At 39.9% G+C, this 18,139-nt stretch overlaps 1 protein-coding gene across 3 annotated transcripts in view; it reads left to right on the forward strand.

Moving 5' to 3' along the window:
* The first annotated feature begins 11,652 nt into the window (after positions 1-11,652).
* ATP13A4 (ATPase 13A4) overlaps positions 11,653-18,139 on the forward strand; it is a 136,802-nt gene continuing 130,315 nt past the window's right edge. For 2 of the 3 annotated variants that reach the window (XM_016185697.2, XM_060198496.1), the window contains exon 1: positions 11,655-11,948. In XM_016185697.2, the coding sequence (XP_016041183.2) occupies positions 11,886-11,948 (63 nt within the window). In that variant the 5' untranslated portion in view covers positions 11,655-11,885. Of the gene's footprint in view, positions 11,949-18,139 lie in introns of all 3 variants that reach the window. The other variant, XM_060198495.1, reaches the window with a different exon arrangement.

Genomic DNA, 18,139 nt, shown 5'->3' on the forward strand with positions numbered 1-18,139 from the left:
AAACTCAGGACCTCGGAACTACCCTCCTGACGCTAGCTAGCATCCTTGTAAAAAACTGCCCTTGGAATTCACAAAAGTCTAAGTGCCCAGTAAGACCAGCAAATGTTGGCCACAAACTGACTCTGTACTAAACACTTTGTTTTATCTTTATTTAACATCATCGTACCTAGCTTCATAGCTGCTCCAAGAGATTTATTGGATGTTAAGGAAATTACTGGATTTGCCACTGATAGTAAGCAGTAAGACAATAATTGGGTCCAAAGTACTGGACATTAGGTTCATACTCTTTCTGCCTTACTGAGTATAATTGAATTGCAATAAACTGAACAGAAATAAAATGTCAAGTGTGTTAGGTGTACACTTTAAAACTATCCCTATTACTAAGAGGTTTGAATCCTTACTCATTTTTAAAAAACAAATTTTTATTATTGATGAGGATAGCTTCACACCAAAATATGCATGTGCAAACCACTGCATACAACAAGGCTCTCTGCTTCCTTCCACCTAGCCCCTCCACCATCACCTTAGTTTTCAGAAAGTCTAAGAAATTTATGTATTTGGTAACTATGTATTTACTTGGCAAATCCTTTGCTTTAGTTATGTATGTTCCACATGTCAGTGAAACTATCCAGCTGTAATCTTTTGGCTTTTTACTAGTGATACTTTGGCACTCTCTCTCATTTTTCAGATAAGTACATAAGTAAGTAAATAAAACTTTTTGAAAAAAATTCAGAATAGGATTGTATTGAATATACATCCTGTAACTTCTTTATTCTGTTTGGTTGCTTTTGTACTTTGCCTATTGTGAATAGTGCAGCAATTAAAAGAGGTGTGATGTATACTTTCAGATCAGTGTTTTCATGCCCTTTGGATATATGCCTAGGAGTTAAACCCTTAGTCTTAATCACTAGGCAGCCTATTAATTCTAGTTCTTGCCTTGGTTTCATTGTGTCTGAATGGATCCCAGTCTTCTACATGACAAGCAGTCAGATATTTGAAGATGAATAAGCACTTCTCTCCAGTCTCCTAGCTTTCAAATTAAGATTATCCCCAAATTTCTCTAAATGCATTTCTTGGGATATAGATGAGTCTTCCTTGCTGGCTCGCAAACACTTCCCATGGGGATTTTGTCCAGGTAGTAGAAAATTTGGATGATTCTCCTGTCTACCAGAAGTCTAGCAGCTTTTACCATAAGGTGCAGAGACTGCAGGTGGTAGCAATCTGTGCCCACAGCAAAGTCCAGGTGCAGGCATGTCAGTGCATGGAGGCCTCCCAGCCAGCAAGCAATCAATTTACCTGTGTGGCACCTATCTTTTAGAAAGATCAATAAAATGCTTTAAGAGTCTTATCTGAAGTGCATTAGCTTTGCTTAACATTTTTTTTTTTTTTAACCAGGAAGTACATTTTCTCACTACCCATTTACTTAGGACATCCAATAGCAAGTGTGATATGAGCACATAAAGATTCTAATTTTATTTACCAATCATTTCAGTCACTTATTTATAAAGAGATCCATGTTCAAGGGTTGGAAGAATTAACATCATCAGAATGACTATTCTATCTAGAGCCATATACAACTCCAATGCAATCTTTATCAAGGCCCCATCAAATTTCTCTAAAAGTATAGAACAAACACAACAAAAGTTTATCTGGGATCAGAAAGTACCTAGAATCACAAAGCATAACACTCCTAGATCTCAAACTATAAGGCCATTGTAATAAAAATTGCCTGGCATTGGAACAAAAATAGATACAGTGGCCAGTGGAATAGAAATGAGAGTCCAGATATCATCCCCCACACCTATGGGCATCTAATTTTTGACAAGGGGCCCCCAAATATTAAGTGGACAAGGAGAGCTTCTTCAATACGTGGTATTGAGAAAAGTGGTTTGAGACATGCAGAAGCATGAAGCTGCACCATTTCATCTTACAATAAACAAAAATAAATTCCAAATAGATCAAGGATTTGCATGTTAAACCAGAAGCCATCAAATATTTAGAGGAAAACACTGGCAAAACTCATTTCAATTTAAGTTTTCTAAGTGTCTTCAATGACTCAAATCCGTTTGCAAGGAAAACAAAAACAAAATTAAACCAAATGGGACTGCATGAAATTGAAAAGTTTCTGCACAGCAAAGGAAACTACCACCACAATAGAGAGAATCCTTACAGAATGAAAATTCTTTTTATGCCATACATTAGACAAAAAGTTAATAAAATATACAAAGACCTCACAAAACACAGCAACAACAACAAAACAACCCCATTCAAAAGTGGGAAGACGATATGGACAGAATTTTCACCAAAGAAGAGATTCAAAGGACAAACAGACATATGAAAAAAATGCTCCAAGTCACTGATTATCAGAGAAATGCAAATAAAGACAATAGTGAGATACCACTTCACTCCTGTGAGAGTGCCATACATCTGAAAAGATAGTAACAACATTTTTAAAAATTTCTTTATTGGGGGATTAATGGTTTACAGTTAACTATAAAATAGAATTGTTTGTATATGTATAACATTTCCACGTAACAACACAACACATGTTGAGAGAGGTTGTGGGGCTAAAGGAACTCACAAAGTAAAACTTGGACTGATGGTGTCTTTCACCAAAGCAAAGAACTCTAGAGAAGGAGGTGTAATAAAAAATTCCGTATTATAGCTCAAAAGTAACCAAATAACAGGACAGTGATTTATGTTTACTTTATGTTAAGGGGTTACAGGCCGATTCCTACCACACGTGCATGTGCACAAGCTTGTCCCACGATGCCCAACTTTTATCAGTTTCAAATTGGGCCCGGCACAAACTGATTGGTTAGAAACAAAGTCCATCAAGGTGCTGACAATAAAGGTGAGAGCAGGTTGGCTACCTACGCTCAGAGCCCGCCACTGGGATACTGGAATGTGGAAGTGGGCGTCCACCAGGAACCTACAGATTTTCCATTTCAGAGGGAAGAGTGGGAATGGGGGTGGAGGTGGGGTAGAGGTCGGGGTAGGGGGGATTTTAGGTCCTGGCACATGATCATGCACCTAATTTGACATTGAGAATGTTTTAAAGATATCTGTCTTGATGAGGTGAGAAATTATCCCCATGTACCAACAACTATATTGTAAACCATTAACCTCCCAATTAAAAATAAATAAATAAAGGGAAAAAAGCTGTGGTATTTAAACTACTACAGAAACATAGCTTGATCTACCAGAGAGTCTCTGTTCTTTTTTTTTTTAATATTCATTTATTTATTCCCTTTTGTTGCCCTTGTTGTTTTATTGTTGTAGTTATTAATGTCGTCATTGTTGGATAGGACAGAGAGAAATTGAGAGAGAGGAGGGGTAGACAGAGATGAAGAGAGAAAGACAGACACCTGCAGACCTGCTTCACCGCCTGTGAAGCGACTCCCCTGCAGATGAACCGCTATCCTTATGCCGGTCCTAGCGCGCTTAACCCGCTACGCTACCGCCCGACTCCCGAGAGTCTCTGTTCTACTCAAGGTCTAACTTACTGACAAATAAGTTACACAAACCATCCCTAAGTGGATATTACTAAGGACGCTACAGGGAAGCCCCGTAGCCAGTCCCAACTTTGCCTCTCTTTCTCTATTTCCGGTAGAGACCCATTCTTGATGCTAATCAAGGGACTCAGCTCACCCCCCAGGTCATTCCAGGTCTACGGTAGGGGTACTGAGTCCAGTCCAGCCTGGGTCTCCACTGCTCAACTACACTCCCTGTCAGTCTGACAGGGGGCAGTGCTCTCATCCTCCTCATAAGGCTCTTGCCTCATTCTCCAACCTTAGGTTCCCTGTGGGTAGTATTGTTCTCAAATACCTGCTTGGAAGCATGCTTCAAACTCTAGATCCTTTTTAGCAGTAAGAGCTAGAATTTCTCTTGCTATGTTCCCACCTGGAATTGAATTATTGTCCCAGGCCCAACGTCTCTTGCTGAGTAGGTCACTTGAGGACTGAGCCTGGAAGCCAGCTTCCTGTTTAGACTTCCAGGTATCATCTGACCATATTCTGTATAACAAGTTTCTAACTGCTTCTTGGAAATGTCTCCACTTTGGTCTTAGGACCTACCATATCTCCCCCACCTTGGCCAACTACTTTCCTGAGTTGCATGCATGTAAAGATTGCTCTACACCTCAGCAGCCTGATAGGCTGAGTTTTTTTTTTTTTCTCTCCTCTGTTAACAACTGCAATTCCATTGGATCCTGAAGTGCAGATTTTAAATCCTGCAGGTGTGCCCAGTGACCTAGTCCAAATCCTCTCTGTAGGTAACAAGCATATGCCTTACAATTCTGTGCTAGGACCATGGTTTTTTTTTGTGTTTTTTTAAAAAAATATTTGCATGTTTCTGGAAATGTTATGTTTTAATCAAACTTTCCAAATGAAATTCTCCTTTTAAATGTTTTGGAGAGACCCCCTTCAAACAAACAAACAAACAAAACTCAAAACCCCCACCTCCTATACTGATTCCTTTATAGGAAGTGAAGTGTGTTCTACAAACCCTAACCTATTGATTGGAGTCCCATTTCTTACAGATAGTGACCTCAGACAAGTCATTAAACAGTTGTTCTGAAAACATTTTCTTCTCTTGAGAGACAGTGATGGCAATTTAGTAATTTTAAGGCCCAGTCTAGTTGAACCAATTTAGTAACTTTAAGGCCCAATCTAGTTGAACACACCCTAACATGGAGATTAAAATATCCAGGTTAAAGGTTTTCTGAAAAGTACAGACATGAATTTCCTGCCTTGAGTTTGCTCTTTTGGTATTTGTTCTTATAAGCGTAATAGCCTAGATTGTTATAATAGTTGCCATCTAAGATGAGCTAAATAGATGGGAAGCTGTTTTACATCCAGAAGGAAACTTTCTTTTTCATTTGTCAAGATAAAGTGAGTGTAAAGGGGATTGGACAGAATGTTGAAGGAGGGGCCACCATAAATCACCTGAAAGTTTAGGACTCAGTGCTGAGGCAGGAGGGGTGGAACTAACAGCAATACCTCCGAGTAGTAAAGACAACTATTAACTTGCTCTTTTCTCTTGTAATTAACAGGGAGTCTCTATATCTTTGTATTAGCCTCTTTAATCCAAGAGTTACTAAATGCTTTAAAACCTTAATTAATTCAATTAAACTTTTCATCACTATCTTCAGGCAGATACTTCCTCTTTGGGATATCCCATCTTTGCTTGCTTTAGTACTTGCCACAGATTATTCATTAATGCAGATTAGGATAATTAATAATAGTTGCACAAACCTGAGGTTAGATAAAGTTCTGTGTAGAGCAGATTGAGGTAATGAGGACTGCAGAATTAACTTGAAGTAGTTCTTTGCCAGTGATGACAAGGCAGAGATGCTGCATTTGTTTCAGCTTCCACTTCATGCTGAGAACATGTGAACTTCATCAGTTCTCCATGACCCCTTTGTGACTCAGTTCCTATAGCTCTTAAGTAGGTGCAATGATATTACTCATCTCCATACTTCACAGTGATGTTGCAAGGAATAATGTTTGTAACATGCTGTGGAGTTCTTAGATGAAAGAGGGAAATTAATGTGTGGTGAAACATTATTACCACTTATCTTCACACCATCAAAATGGGTTAGGCAAGTGAGATATCAGCATCTCTCTACTCCTGGTAGAAACCAGTTCTACCCTTATTCCAACTCAACACCAATTCCATGCACATTAAAGAGGCTGAGAAAGACTCAGAGCAATAGCCATATTTCTGGAATAAATGGGCTACTTACTCACTGCCTCTTCCTTCACCCCTGCCCCCACTTTTCCTCCTTCTTTTCCATTCTTACTCATGAAGAAATGAATTCAGAGAGGAAGTTAAGGGGAAGATGACTTTCGCTCTTGGATGTACTTCCCCACTGTACTTTACCAAGTATAATCCATAATCTAGAGTTTACAGAATGGGCTCATGTTCATATCTATCCTGTGTTCCTTTGTATTCTGTGTCATTTGTCAAGAATGCGTTTTCTATCCATCTTTACTTAAGGAGGCATTAATAGGACTTAATAGACTTAACTCTGTTGGTAAGGGATACATTTTGCTGATTTCTATACTTCATTGAGTAAAGGCCTACTAAAACAAGTATTAAATGAATGAATGGATAGAGTCTGTCAGCAAAATGTTACAATCCAAATTCAGGTCTTAGTAAATTCACATCTGCTGTACCCATCACACCACTCATCACGCCCAATGTGGTACATGTAGCACAGAATAGAAACCTTGAAGAGACAAAACTAAAGGAAAAGAAGGAATGATTTAAAGAAAAAAAAATTCAGCTCCTCTGGGTGAACACCAAGATGCATGATTGTTGTATCACAGGGCAACTTCCCAAGAAACTGCACAATTATCTTCTGAAGTGACTGTAGTATTTTTTCATTCTCAACAGCAATGAATAAGGGTTTTCATTGCTCGACTTCTTGCTAACATTTGATGTTGTCAGGATTTTGTATTTAAACTGTTTCAGCAAATGTGTAGTGGTATCTCATTGCTGTTTTAATCCACAAACCCCCAATGATATATAATCACATAAATAAAAAATATTTGCTCACACCAAAACCTTACACATGAATATTTATAGCAGCTTTATTTGTAATTAGCAAAGCTTAAGCGTAGTCCCTCTTTAGATGATGGACAAAGTGTAGTACATCTAAAATATATTGCCAATAATGGAATATTAATCAGATCTGAAAAGTTATGTGCTATGAAGTTACAAACAACACATGGGGGCAGTGGCATACCCAGTTGAGTACACACATTATCATGCACAAGACACTAGTTCAAGCCCCCACTCCCTACCTGCAGAGGGACTCTTCATGAGTAGTGAAGCAGGTCTGCAGATCTCTCTCTCTCTCTTTCTCTCTCTCTCTCTCTACCCCTCTCCTTTCAGTTTTTCTCTGTGCTGTCAAATAAAATAGAAAGAAAAAAAAAGGTCACCATGAACAGTAGATTTGTGCTGGCACTGAGCCCCAATGATAACCCTGGTGGCAAAAAGAAAAAAGGCAGAAACAAGTGAAAATGCAATTTGAAAAGATAACATACTGTATGATTCCAACTATATAATATTCTGGGAAAAATCAAAACTCTGGAGGTAGTAAAAAAAAAAAAGCCAGTCATTATTAAAAGTTACATGAGAGACTGAAATGAGGAGGAGCAAAGAGAATTTTTCAGGTCAGTGAAACTGCTCTGGATAATAATATTTGGATAAAAATATAATGGTGGATGTATGATGGTATTAGACCTTTGTCAACAGAATGACTTACGGTGAGAGAAACCCACATAAATTGTGGTCTTCGGGTGAAGATGATGTGTCAAGGTAGGTTATTTGATTGAAACAAAGGTGTCATTCTGATGGGGGATTCTGATAGACAATATGTATATCCAGGGCGTTTATGAAAAGGCTGTGCATTCTACTCAAGTTTGGTGTGAACAGAAAACTGCTCTAATATATGTATCCTTTCAAACAATATTCCAAAGGAAGTAGAAGATTTTTTAAATATTTATTTCTTATTATTTATTCCCTTTTGTTGCCCTTGTTTTATTGTTGTAGTTATGATTGATGTCTTTGTTGTTGGATAGAACAGAGAGAAATGGAGAGAGGAGGGGAAGACAGTGAGGGGGAGGAAAGACACCTGCAGACCTGCTTCACTGCTTGTGAACCTAATCCCCTGCAGGTGGGGAGCCGGGGTCTCAAACCGGGACCCTTAGGCCGGTTCTTGCACTTTGCGCCACATGCGTTTAACCCACTGCACTACCATCTGACTCCCAGGAAGTAGAAGATTTAATGATGTAATATAAAGGAAACAAGGAAGCCATTTACACACTCATCAGATTATCTAGAAAGACCAAATCATTTTAGAACCTACTCTTGCAATGACTGATATATTACCTAACAGGCTAATCAGGAAATATAAGCTTATTTACAACCACAGCTAGCCTTTTTTGACATCCTTACTCACTGCACTGAGTGCCAGTGACACAGTCTTAAACTCAACCTTTTCAGGGAATCTCCTTGACATGTACCTTCTGTTTCCCTGCTTCTTTCACACCCAACTTGACTGTGTTACTGTAGAAGAGCCCTTGTTTTTTTAATGAGATTTAATTATTGACTTTTTGTAGAGGGGAAGTGAGAGGGAGAGGAAGAGAGAGAGAGAGAGAGAGTCAGAACACAATTATGCTTGCTGTAGAGTTGAGTAAAATGTGCTCCTTGCTTTCCCACAGAACCAGCCCTGATTCTGACTCTGCTCACATTTGTAGACCCTCACTGCCAAGGGCGAGAGCACACTGCCTCCAGCCAGCCTGCTGTGGAGGCACCTGGGCAGGATTTCATTAGAATTCTTTGAGTGATGTGAGGGAATTCCTTTGCTTCCTCAGAGTGCTCAGGTATACTTCACCATGCTGTTGAAAATGATTTTCCAAGGGGGGCTGGATGGTGATGCACCCAGCAGAGCCTACATGTTACCATGCCCAAGCCATCTATCCTCATCTACATGTTACCTGGGCTCAAGCCATCTATCCTCATCTGGAGGGGGAAAGCTTCACAAGCAGTGACACAGTGCTACAGGTGTCTGTTTTTCTTTCTTCCTCACTATCTCCTCTACCCCTCTCAATTTCTGTCTCTATTCCAGTAAATACATACATATATTAAAAAGAAGAAAATGATTTTTCCATGGACTCATCATTTGCTAAAATGCTTTTTACTTTCTCAAGAATGTATTTTTCTATTTCACATTTAGTTTAGATATTGCTATAAAATAGCCAGATTTATATTTGAGGTAAGTTTGTGTGAAGTTTTTCCTGTAAATCTGAACCACTCATCTCAACCCCATAATGGTACATAAGTTGCCAAATGTATTCAGGAATCCAGCCAAAAGGAAACTGCCAAAAGGAAACAGCCAAAAGGAAACAGTTCAAGAGATCCCAACAATGCACAATAGACTGGAACATTTATCTCTAATCTGCATACCATTACTGGGTTAGTATTACCCTTTCATATACTGTCACCTAAAACCCAGTCAGATGGAACAGAACTTGAAATTCCCTCGTGCTCTCTTTGTATGAGTAGTATTAGATGATTTTTTATTGAGATGCAATTTATATTCGTAAACAGTATACTTTAAAAAGTTTACAATTCACTGACTTGTAATATGGCCACGAAGTTCCACATCATAACCTGTATTAAGATCCATACTATTTTACCTTCTAAAATTCTTTTTTCAAATTCTTTTATTGTTTTTTTAATGTTTATAGTATATTGTTGACACATGAGTATAAGTTCTCATCTCCCTGTGATAACTGTCTGTAGAACATCCTTGCCGCCCAGCTTAGGCCCTTTTCCACAATCATGCACCTGGAACCCAATTCCCTCCGTGTCCTGTTCCCTCCTTTCCCAGAGTCCTTTGCTTTGGTGCAATGGTACTTCTATTTTGATCTTGTATAAAGTGCGGATTTTATTATTATTTTTTTTTGCCTCCAGGCTTACTGCTGGGGCTCAGAGCCTGCACTATGAATACACTGCTCCTGGAGGCTATTTTTTTCCCCTTTTGTTGCCCTTGTCACTATTATTATAGTTACTGTTGTTATTGCTGGATAGGACAGAGAGAAATAGAGAGAGGAGGGGGAGACAGAGCAAGGGAGAGAAAAGAAAGACACTTGCAGACCTTCTTCACTGCTTGTGAAGCCACCCCCATGCAGGTGGGGAACTGAGGCTTAAACCTTAAACCAGTCCTTGCACTTGGTACCATGTGCGCTTAACCCGCTGGGCTACTCCTGTCACTGATTTTATTGTTCTTTAATTCATCAAGTTTGTCTTAATAATTTTTAGAAAATCAGATAGCCACATATATTTTGTGATTTCACAAAGATTACAGTATCTTCCTATATTTTTATGCTTAACTTATATTTAATATTTGCTCAAGGGTTCTTTCCTTCTTTCCTTCCTTTTTTCTCTTTCACCCACACCCTGCCACGCCACGCCACGCCACACCATACACTTTTTAAAATTTTTTATTTATTCCCTTTTGTTGCCTTTTTTTGTTGTGTTGTAGTTATTGTTGTTGTCATTGATGTCATTGTTGGCTAGGACAGAGAGAAATGGAGGGGGGGGAAGACAGAGAGGGGGAGAGAAAGGCAGACATTTGCAATCCTGCTTCACCACTTGTGAAGTGACACCCCTTCAGGTGGGGAGCCGGGGGCTCGAACTGGGATCCTTGCTCTGGTCTTTGCGCTTTGTGCCACCTGTGCTTAACCCGCTGCGCTACTACCTGACTCCCACCATACACTTTTTTAGACTTGTTCTTACTATGAATGTTCACCACCGTCAACATTTTGTATATAATTTGAAGTAGAGTATGTGGGCACATCGTCAATAAAAATAACTCTCAGGCCAGCATGATAGCACACTTGGTAAGTTTGCCTGCTTTGTCATGTGCACAACCCAGACTCAAGCCCAGCTCCCACTGCACTGGGGAAAGTTTCAGTGTTGTGATATTTTTAGTTCTTTACCTCTGTCTCTATCTGAGAGAAAGAGGAAGGGAGAGAGAGAGAGAGAGAGAGAGAGATGGGGCGCAAAGTACTTGTCCTTTACTGAACACATACTGTTTCTTAGGCATTTTTCTCACAGGGTTTGAGGAAGTAAATTCTGTATCACCATCTCTATTATTATAACCTGTAAACAAATAAACATATCTGGAGTTAATTAAACATACTATCCATAAATATGAATTGAGACCCTTACCAACCATGCTCTGCCACCTCTATCAAGTTGAAATCAGCTTAATTATACCAGCTGTGCTTGACCACAGCTGCATAGTATGCCTTTAGGAGTCATCATGTCATACTTAGAGCCACAACTAGGCCAGCACAGATTCCCAGCTGGAAATCCACAGCCAAAGCAGGTATGTGTCCCCTATATTTGGAGGGACTTCTGACACTTATAACTCTCACAGAAATTATCCATTTTGTAATATGTTCAAATCACGTATTGCTCTAAACGGTTGCAAATTAGATTTGATTTTTACAAGGTCCTTGTGCTTAAACAATGAATATAGGTGTAAGTCAAGTTTTGCCATGTAATCTCTTTCTAGACCTCCTTAAAAGATTAATATATATATTTATATATATTTAATATATATTATATACATAGTTAAAGAATGCATTGATTTGTCTAAATATACCTATGTTCTTTCTGAACAAGCTATTCACATCAGCAAATTTAATTTCATGTACATATTAATGCTTTTTGTGTATACAGAGAAGTGTGATTACAAACACTTTGGGAAAAGGATTAGTCAGAATTTGTGCCTTTTGAAAATAAATGAAGGAAGTCCTAAGAGCTGATGGGTTTGGGCTTTCATGAATCAAATAAAGTCTGTAGTTGTTACTAAGTTTCCCCCATCACCCAACCCCCTCCCCCAGTGCCTTAGCCTCTGGGAATAAAGAAGTGACCTCAGTGGCCTGGCAGTTCTTGTGCCTGCTCCTCACTCCTGGGAAGGTTCTGCCAACTCTGCATTGTCTTCTTGGATTTGCAGTCAGATGTCTTATGCTGGCAGGCACCAGGCAGGCAATGAGTTCTGTCCCTGTAAGTTGGGCACAAAAAGATCGGCATGGGAGCAACCTCTTGGGGGACAGCAGCTCTGAGAAAATGCGGAGAGCCTGGAGCAGGCAGAAATTGTTCCTAGCAAGGGTGACTGGTGGGAGGAGTTCGGTTTGCTAAGTACTGTCATTTGCTGAAAGAAGGTGTGTGCTCCAGAAGGAGTTTTAACCTGGCGGTTCATTAACTCTTTTCAGCCAGCTGGTTAGCAGTGGTGGCTTGGAAAGTTTGTCCTGGAAGATTTTGCTGTGGAAGAGCACAGAGGAGGTGTGAAGTGATTTTTCATGGGGGACCATTTTGACCAGGGCCAGCATGCCTTACTCAATGAAGGACAGGAGAATGAGATGGTAAGATTTCAGACACTTTTCCCTCTTCTCATTCATTCCCTTCCCTCCAACAATCCTCTCTCTTTCTCTGTCTGTCTGTCTCTCTCTTTCCCCCTGTCTATTTTTTGTAATTTTACTCTGTAATGCCATTTAAGAAAATATAAGGTCCAAGAAAATTTCCCTGTCTCCTAAATGTAGCCCCCGACAGCAGAAATTTGCTAGAATGTAACTACAGTATTTGTTTTATCAGGAAAGTTTTTGTTTGAAATCAAACAGAAAGGGAGAGAAGCACAATGTCACTTTATGACTTGTTACTGAGCCTCTCCAGTTGAGCCAGTTCTGTCCTACATTCTCATCGCTGCAGTAAATCCCTAAAGTTGGGAGCAGCTTATTCCCTGATAGGAAGAAGGGGAACGTCAATGGTGAAGCAGGAGTTACAACTGGGTCTCTGACCTTTTTACATATCTTTGTTCACAAAGCCCATTGGACAGGGAAAACATAAAATATTAACCATAGTCAGTCTGCACACATTTCTGTTTACTTTTAGGCTTTTATTTGTAGCTCCCTCATTATAAAGAGTAGTTACAGAAGACACTCTATAGTTCTCTCTCTCTCTCTCTCTCTCTCTCTTTTTCAGATGTGCTCCCCTCTGGAGAAATGTAGGAAAATCAAAGATGATTCTTATGCTCTTGCTGCATTTAAAGCTATTTGTCAATTACAATGCAATCAACAGAGAGTTAGAAATGCATACTTCTGTTTAATAAGGCCTCTGCTAATTGTGTAAGCACAGTCTTTTATGCCAGTAATGATGTAATTAAAATTTCAAAATGTGATGCTTTCATTCTATAATAGCATTTTATCTTCCTGGAATTAATATATAAAAAACAAACCCAAAATATATTTACTTAAAATGTTGACTTGGTTAATTGGTCTAGCCATGACTATTAAATTCTTTGTTCCTAAACTGGTCTTTCAAGTCTAATCTGCTTACCTGTTCCTAAGCAACAACATTTTTTGGACCTTCATGAGTAGATCCCTTCTGCTATCGAGGCTGAAAATATAATGAAATAAAAGGCATTCATATTTAGGTGAGTTTTTAAAATTACCTTATTTTAGATTGGATTGTCAAAATATACACAAATGTCCCTTGAAATTACTTTATTTATTTATTTACTTGTTTATTTATTTATTTATTTTTATTGCCACCAAGCTGATCTCTGGGGTTCAGTGCCTGCATGATGAATCAACCACCCCAAATGGTCAATTTTTTTCTTCTTTAAAAAATGTATCTAGATTGAAAGGGGTGGTAAGATAGAGAGGGAGACAGACAGACACTTGCTGCACTGCTTTACTGCTTGTGAAGTCCCCCCCCTGCAGGTGGGACCTAGGGATTTGAAGCCAGGTCCTGTGCAAAGGTAATGTGTTAACTCTACCAGGTGAACCACTGCCTGCCTCTCAAGAAATGACCTACTAACCCCATGTTGAGTATTATTCTTTTCTTTTCTTTTTTTTTTTTCAGTGTTATCTTAAGAAAGGGAAGACTCTCTGTTAGGCTCTTAGCTGAATGTTTTCTCCTTATCCTTAATACTCTTCACCAGCAGATAGAATCTCCTGCCTTCTTGTAATTTTTTAAAAATGTTCCCTCAAATCCTCAAGTGAAAACACACCCACTCTTTCCCCAAGTTTTCTACAACTTGTCACTCAAGAGTCATTAAAAGTCACCTACTAATTGACAGACATTCCTTGTTTGAGGGAAATATCTCTTCTCTAGTCCACACACCCCAGCATAGCAAGAAAGTTAAAGTTCATCTTTGTGGTAGCACTGCCCAACACATCAGAGGGACCAGGTAATTTTTTTATGTACCTGAAAGACAACTTGGGAGAGGACCTCCAATGTGGAAGAGACAGTTTATTGGCGAGAAATCATTTCAGCAGTAGACTGAATGGAGGTGCAGACATTAGTATGCACTCTTGAGCTCTCTTTTCTGTGCCTTTGGGGGAAACCTGGCCACTTGCCTGTTCCTGTGTCTGAAACTCTGTCTTTTTTTTTTTTAACTCATTTCTCCATTCCCCTTGCCCAGAGTAGCAAACCTGAAGCATTGTCAAAATGCCTTACATATATTCCACATATCTTCCATAGTCATATTTAATACATAAAATGTCTTCTTGGTCTCTAGCCACTTTAGTTTATACTATATTCTATTAATGAAATGCTATTACTTTAATTCAAAGTGAAGTTTCACACCTCATCAAAATGTCTTTAAAGTTATTTCTGTGTAGAGACAGAGAGAAATTGACAGGGAGAGATAAAGAGGGAGAGAGACAGAAAGACACCTGTAGCACAGTTTCACCACTATTGAATCTTTGCACCTATAGGTAGTAACCCAGAGCTTGAACCAGGGTATTTGCGCCAATGTATGTCTTACTGCATTAGGGTCATTTTAAAGATGAGGAAAGAGAAAATGTGTTTTATACGAGGTGCCATTAACAGTAAGTTCAAGAACTGAGACACTGGGTAGGTTAGTTTAAATTGGTAAGAAGGATACATTCTCCATTTCTTCCTAAGGACATTCTAATCTTTACAGAATACACTTTTTGTTCCAAGCAAAGCCTAGGATAACTTCTGATTTTCTTAGATTCTCCAGGACCTATTTTGTTACATGTGGCCTGGTTTCTAAGTCCTTTTTCTTTGACTTCCATGTTAATCCCTCTTAGTAAACTAAAGTTGTCCAGAATTGTTTCACATGAAAGCATTTAGCTTCTTGCCTTCTAACCTATGCTGTACCTTAGCAGAAGTTCTACCTTGGATATCAGGGATGATTTCACATTTCAAAAGGAAGTAGTTTAGGGTGCAGTTTTCAGGTCAAATAAGAACAAGACTTTTTCTAGGTCTGAAGATGCCTAGATCTGTCTTCCGTTCCAGAATAAAAGAAGCAGAGACTAAGGAGCAACCCTGAGTGATCAAAGGGCACCCAAAGTGCATCTAGAAAGCAAAACGAGACAGGTGTCAAAAGAAGAAAGAATCTGTTGGGAGGAGAAGGTAGGAAGGGGAAGAACCTGACCTCCGCAGAAGGTTCACCTAGAGGACTGTCTCTCTCTTGTCTAGAAGATCATGTGCCTCATGACTCACAGGCAGCACGTGGCTGGTCAAAGGCCCCACTTTTTTTTTTTCCTCCAGGGTTATTGCTGGGCTCAGTGCCTGCACCATGAGTCTACCGCTCCTGGAGGCCATTTCCCCCCCTTTTTGTTGCCCCTGTTGTTGTAGCCTCGTTGTGGTTATTATTATTACCATTGTTGATGTTGTTCGTTGTTGGATAGGACAGAGAAATAGAGAGAGGAGGGGAAGACAAGGGGAGAGAAAGATAGACACCTGCAGACCTGCTTCACCGCCTGTGAAGCGACTCCCCTGCAGGTGGGGAGCCAGGGTCTCGAACCGGGATCCTTACGCCGATCCTTGAGCTTTGCGCCACTTGCGCTTAACCCACTGCGCCACCGCCTGACCCCCCCCAAAGGGCCCACTTTTACAGTGCTGGACTCACCACCTGACTGTGCTAACCCGAGAGTTCTACCCCCTCCCCATATTGACCATGATTTTTCTTTTTCCTTTTTTTTTTTTTACTGGGAGGTTAGTGGTTTCCAGTACAATCTTTGGCATATAGGCAGAACCTTTCATCTCCCTTTGATAGGCTTATAGTCACTTGCTCCCCCAACTTAAAACACCTCTCCCACAACATACATCATGATGCCACTGTCACTTCAGCCCATTCCTTTCCCTCCCCCCAAGTCCTTTGCTATGGTGCAATACAGCGCGTTCAGTCCAAATTCCACCTCACGTTTTCCTTATACTTTTTTCTTAAGTTCTGCCTATTAAGTGGCATCAGTTGGTTTTTTTTAAAAAATGCATTTCCACGATCATCAATAACTTTGAGCATTTAAAAAATATATATAGAAAATATTTGTTGACCCTTGTGATGAAATGAAGTAAAGCAAAAAGAAACCTCGACACCCTGAACACGCCTCATCTCGTCTGATCTTGGAAGTTAAGTAGGGTTGGGCTTGGTTAGTACTTGGATGGGAGAGAGTTCTTATTTGTGGTCCTTACTCTGTGCACAGGGCTTTTAGGAGTATTACCTGTAGTTATCTATGTGAGAATTTTTGAGAAGTATCAAATGGACATGTGTAAATTTCTGTTACAGGAAGAGTGGAATGAGGACTTTGCCAATGAACTTATTTGAGTAAGCACCACCCTACATAAGTGGATGTTATATATTTAGGAATACAGCTAAATCCTCTCCTTCAGTTTTACAATACTATAAACCAGGGCTAAACCAATGAAAAAAAGAAAATTAAATCCCATGTGCTAATGAGCAATATAAACTAGGTAGCAAATTATTTGAGAATGGGAATATGAAAACTGACTTTCTGAACTTAAAAATAAAAAATAACCAAAGAAACAAAATTACTTGGGGGCTGGGTGGTGGCACACTGGGTTAAGTGCACATAGTACGAAGCTCAAGGACCCACAAGAATACTGGTTCAAGCCCCCGGTTCCCCACCTGCAGGAGGTATGTGTGGATGGGGGTTGTTTCATGAGCGGTGAAGCAGGTCTGCAGGTCCTTCTCTCCCTCTCCATCTTTACCCCTTTCTCTGTCCTATCCAATAAAATGGAAAAGTGGATTTGTAGTGTTGGTACCAGGCCCCAGCGATAACCCTTTAATTGAATTTTTAACTGGTGGGCTTTGTGTAGTTTATGAAAATGTTGATTCATTATAATGCACACCTGAAATTTATCTAATACTATGACAGAAACCTACTTCAGTGAAAATAATGATTTATTTAAGATCATTTTAAGGGGGGGGAATAATTATTTCCAAGACAGTTGTCACACATACAGTTTCTTTTCTCCCTGTGATAGGTGTCTACCACCACTGCCACTGCCAACTGACATCCTCCTCCCTCAGAGTGTACTGAGCCCCCCCCCCTCCTGTACTCCCCCTTTAAAGTCTCTGGCTCTGCTGCAACAGACCACAGACAGTCGAAACATCATCTTGCACTTTCCTCTCTTTATTTCTTGCGTCCCAGATATGAGTGAGGTCATCTGGTAGCCATTCTTCTCATTCTGGTTTATCTCACTGAACAAGATTCCTTCAAGTTCTAGCCAAGATGTAGAGAAAGAGATCCATGTAGTTTATATAGATGGTGATTTAATATAATGCCTATCTGAGGCTTATAGGCTATAATAATATACCACTTCAATAAAAATAAATGGAATATTACTAGTAAAGTTTGAAAATGAGGTCATTGTATCTCATTAAATAATGACAAGTGAAGAATAAGCACTTTTATTCACAAATTATAAAGATAGATTGTGCATGGAGAGGAGGTGAGTTGCCTTATCCCTAGCCCTGTAGTGCTGTTTTGGAAACATGCCTATCTGTCTTGGGATTCTGTTTATTTATTGGTAAGGCAAGAACATCAGTTGGCCTGAGAGTTCAAATCCCCTGGAATTCAGTGTTTGAAAGACCTGAGAGACACCAAGTGCTCATTTCTTTATAGTCTGACTGTTCTTCTTCTAGCGTTTGCCCTTCTTCCGTAGCTAGTCAACAGCGTCAGGTTGAGCCTGATGTAAAATTTCGAGACCTCCTTTGAATCTGGAGAGGTGGCAGTCGTTGACTATGTGGGTCATAGTCTGTCTGTAGCCACAGGGGCAGTTCGGGTCGTCTCTGGCTCCCCAGCGATGGAACATAGCGGCGCACCGGCCATGGCCTGTTCGATAGCGATTGAGGAGGGCCCAATCATAACGTGCTAGGTCAAAGCCGGGTTGACGCTTGCAGGGGTCTGTGATGAGGTGTTTGTATAAAGATGTCATAGTTTAACTGATTTGAACAATGTCCATTATTTTTTAAATAGACCTTATGAAATCAGTCTTTGTTGCATTATGTCTTGTTCTAAAGGTAATACTCAGGCATGGGAGATAAGTCACCTAGTAGAGTGCATATTTTATGAAGTGTGAGGGCCCAGGTCTGAGCATCTGGTCACCATAGGGAGCACCAACATGGCAGAAAGTTTGTGAGTGCTGGGGCAGTGCTGTGTATGGTCTCTTGCTCTCTCTCTCCGCATCTCTCCTATTATGTCTCCTTCTTCCACTTTGTTATCTCTCACCAAGAGGGAGAGAGAGAGAGAGAGAGAGAGAGATTGAGATTCCTGGCAGA

Source organism: Erinaceus europaeus, chromosome 9, assembly GCF_950295315.1.
Source record: "Erinaceus europaeus chromosome 9, mEriEur2.1, whole genome shotgun sequence".
Classification (NCBI taxonomy): Eukaryota; Metazoa; Chordata; class Mammalia; order Eulipotyphla; family Erinaceidae; genus Erinaceus; species Erinaceus europaeus.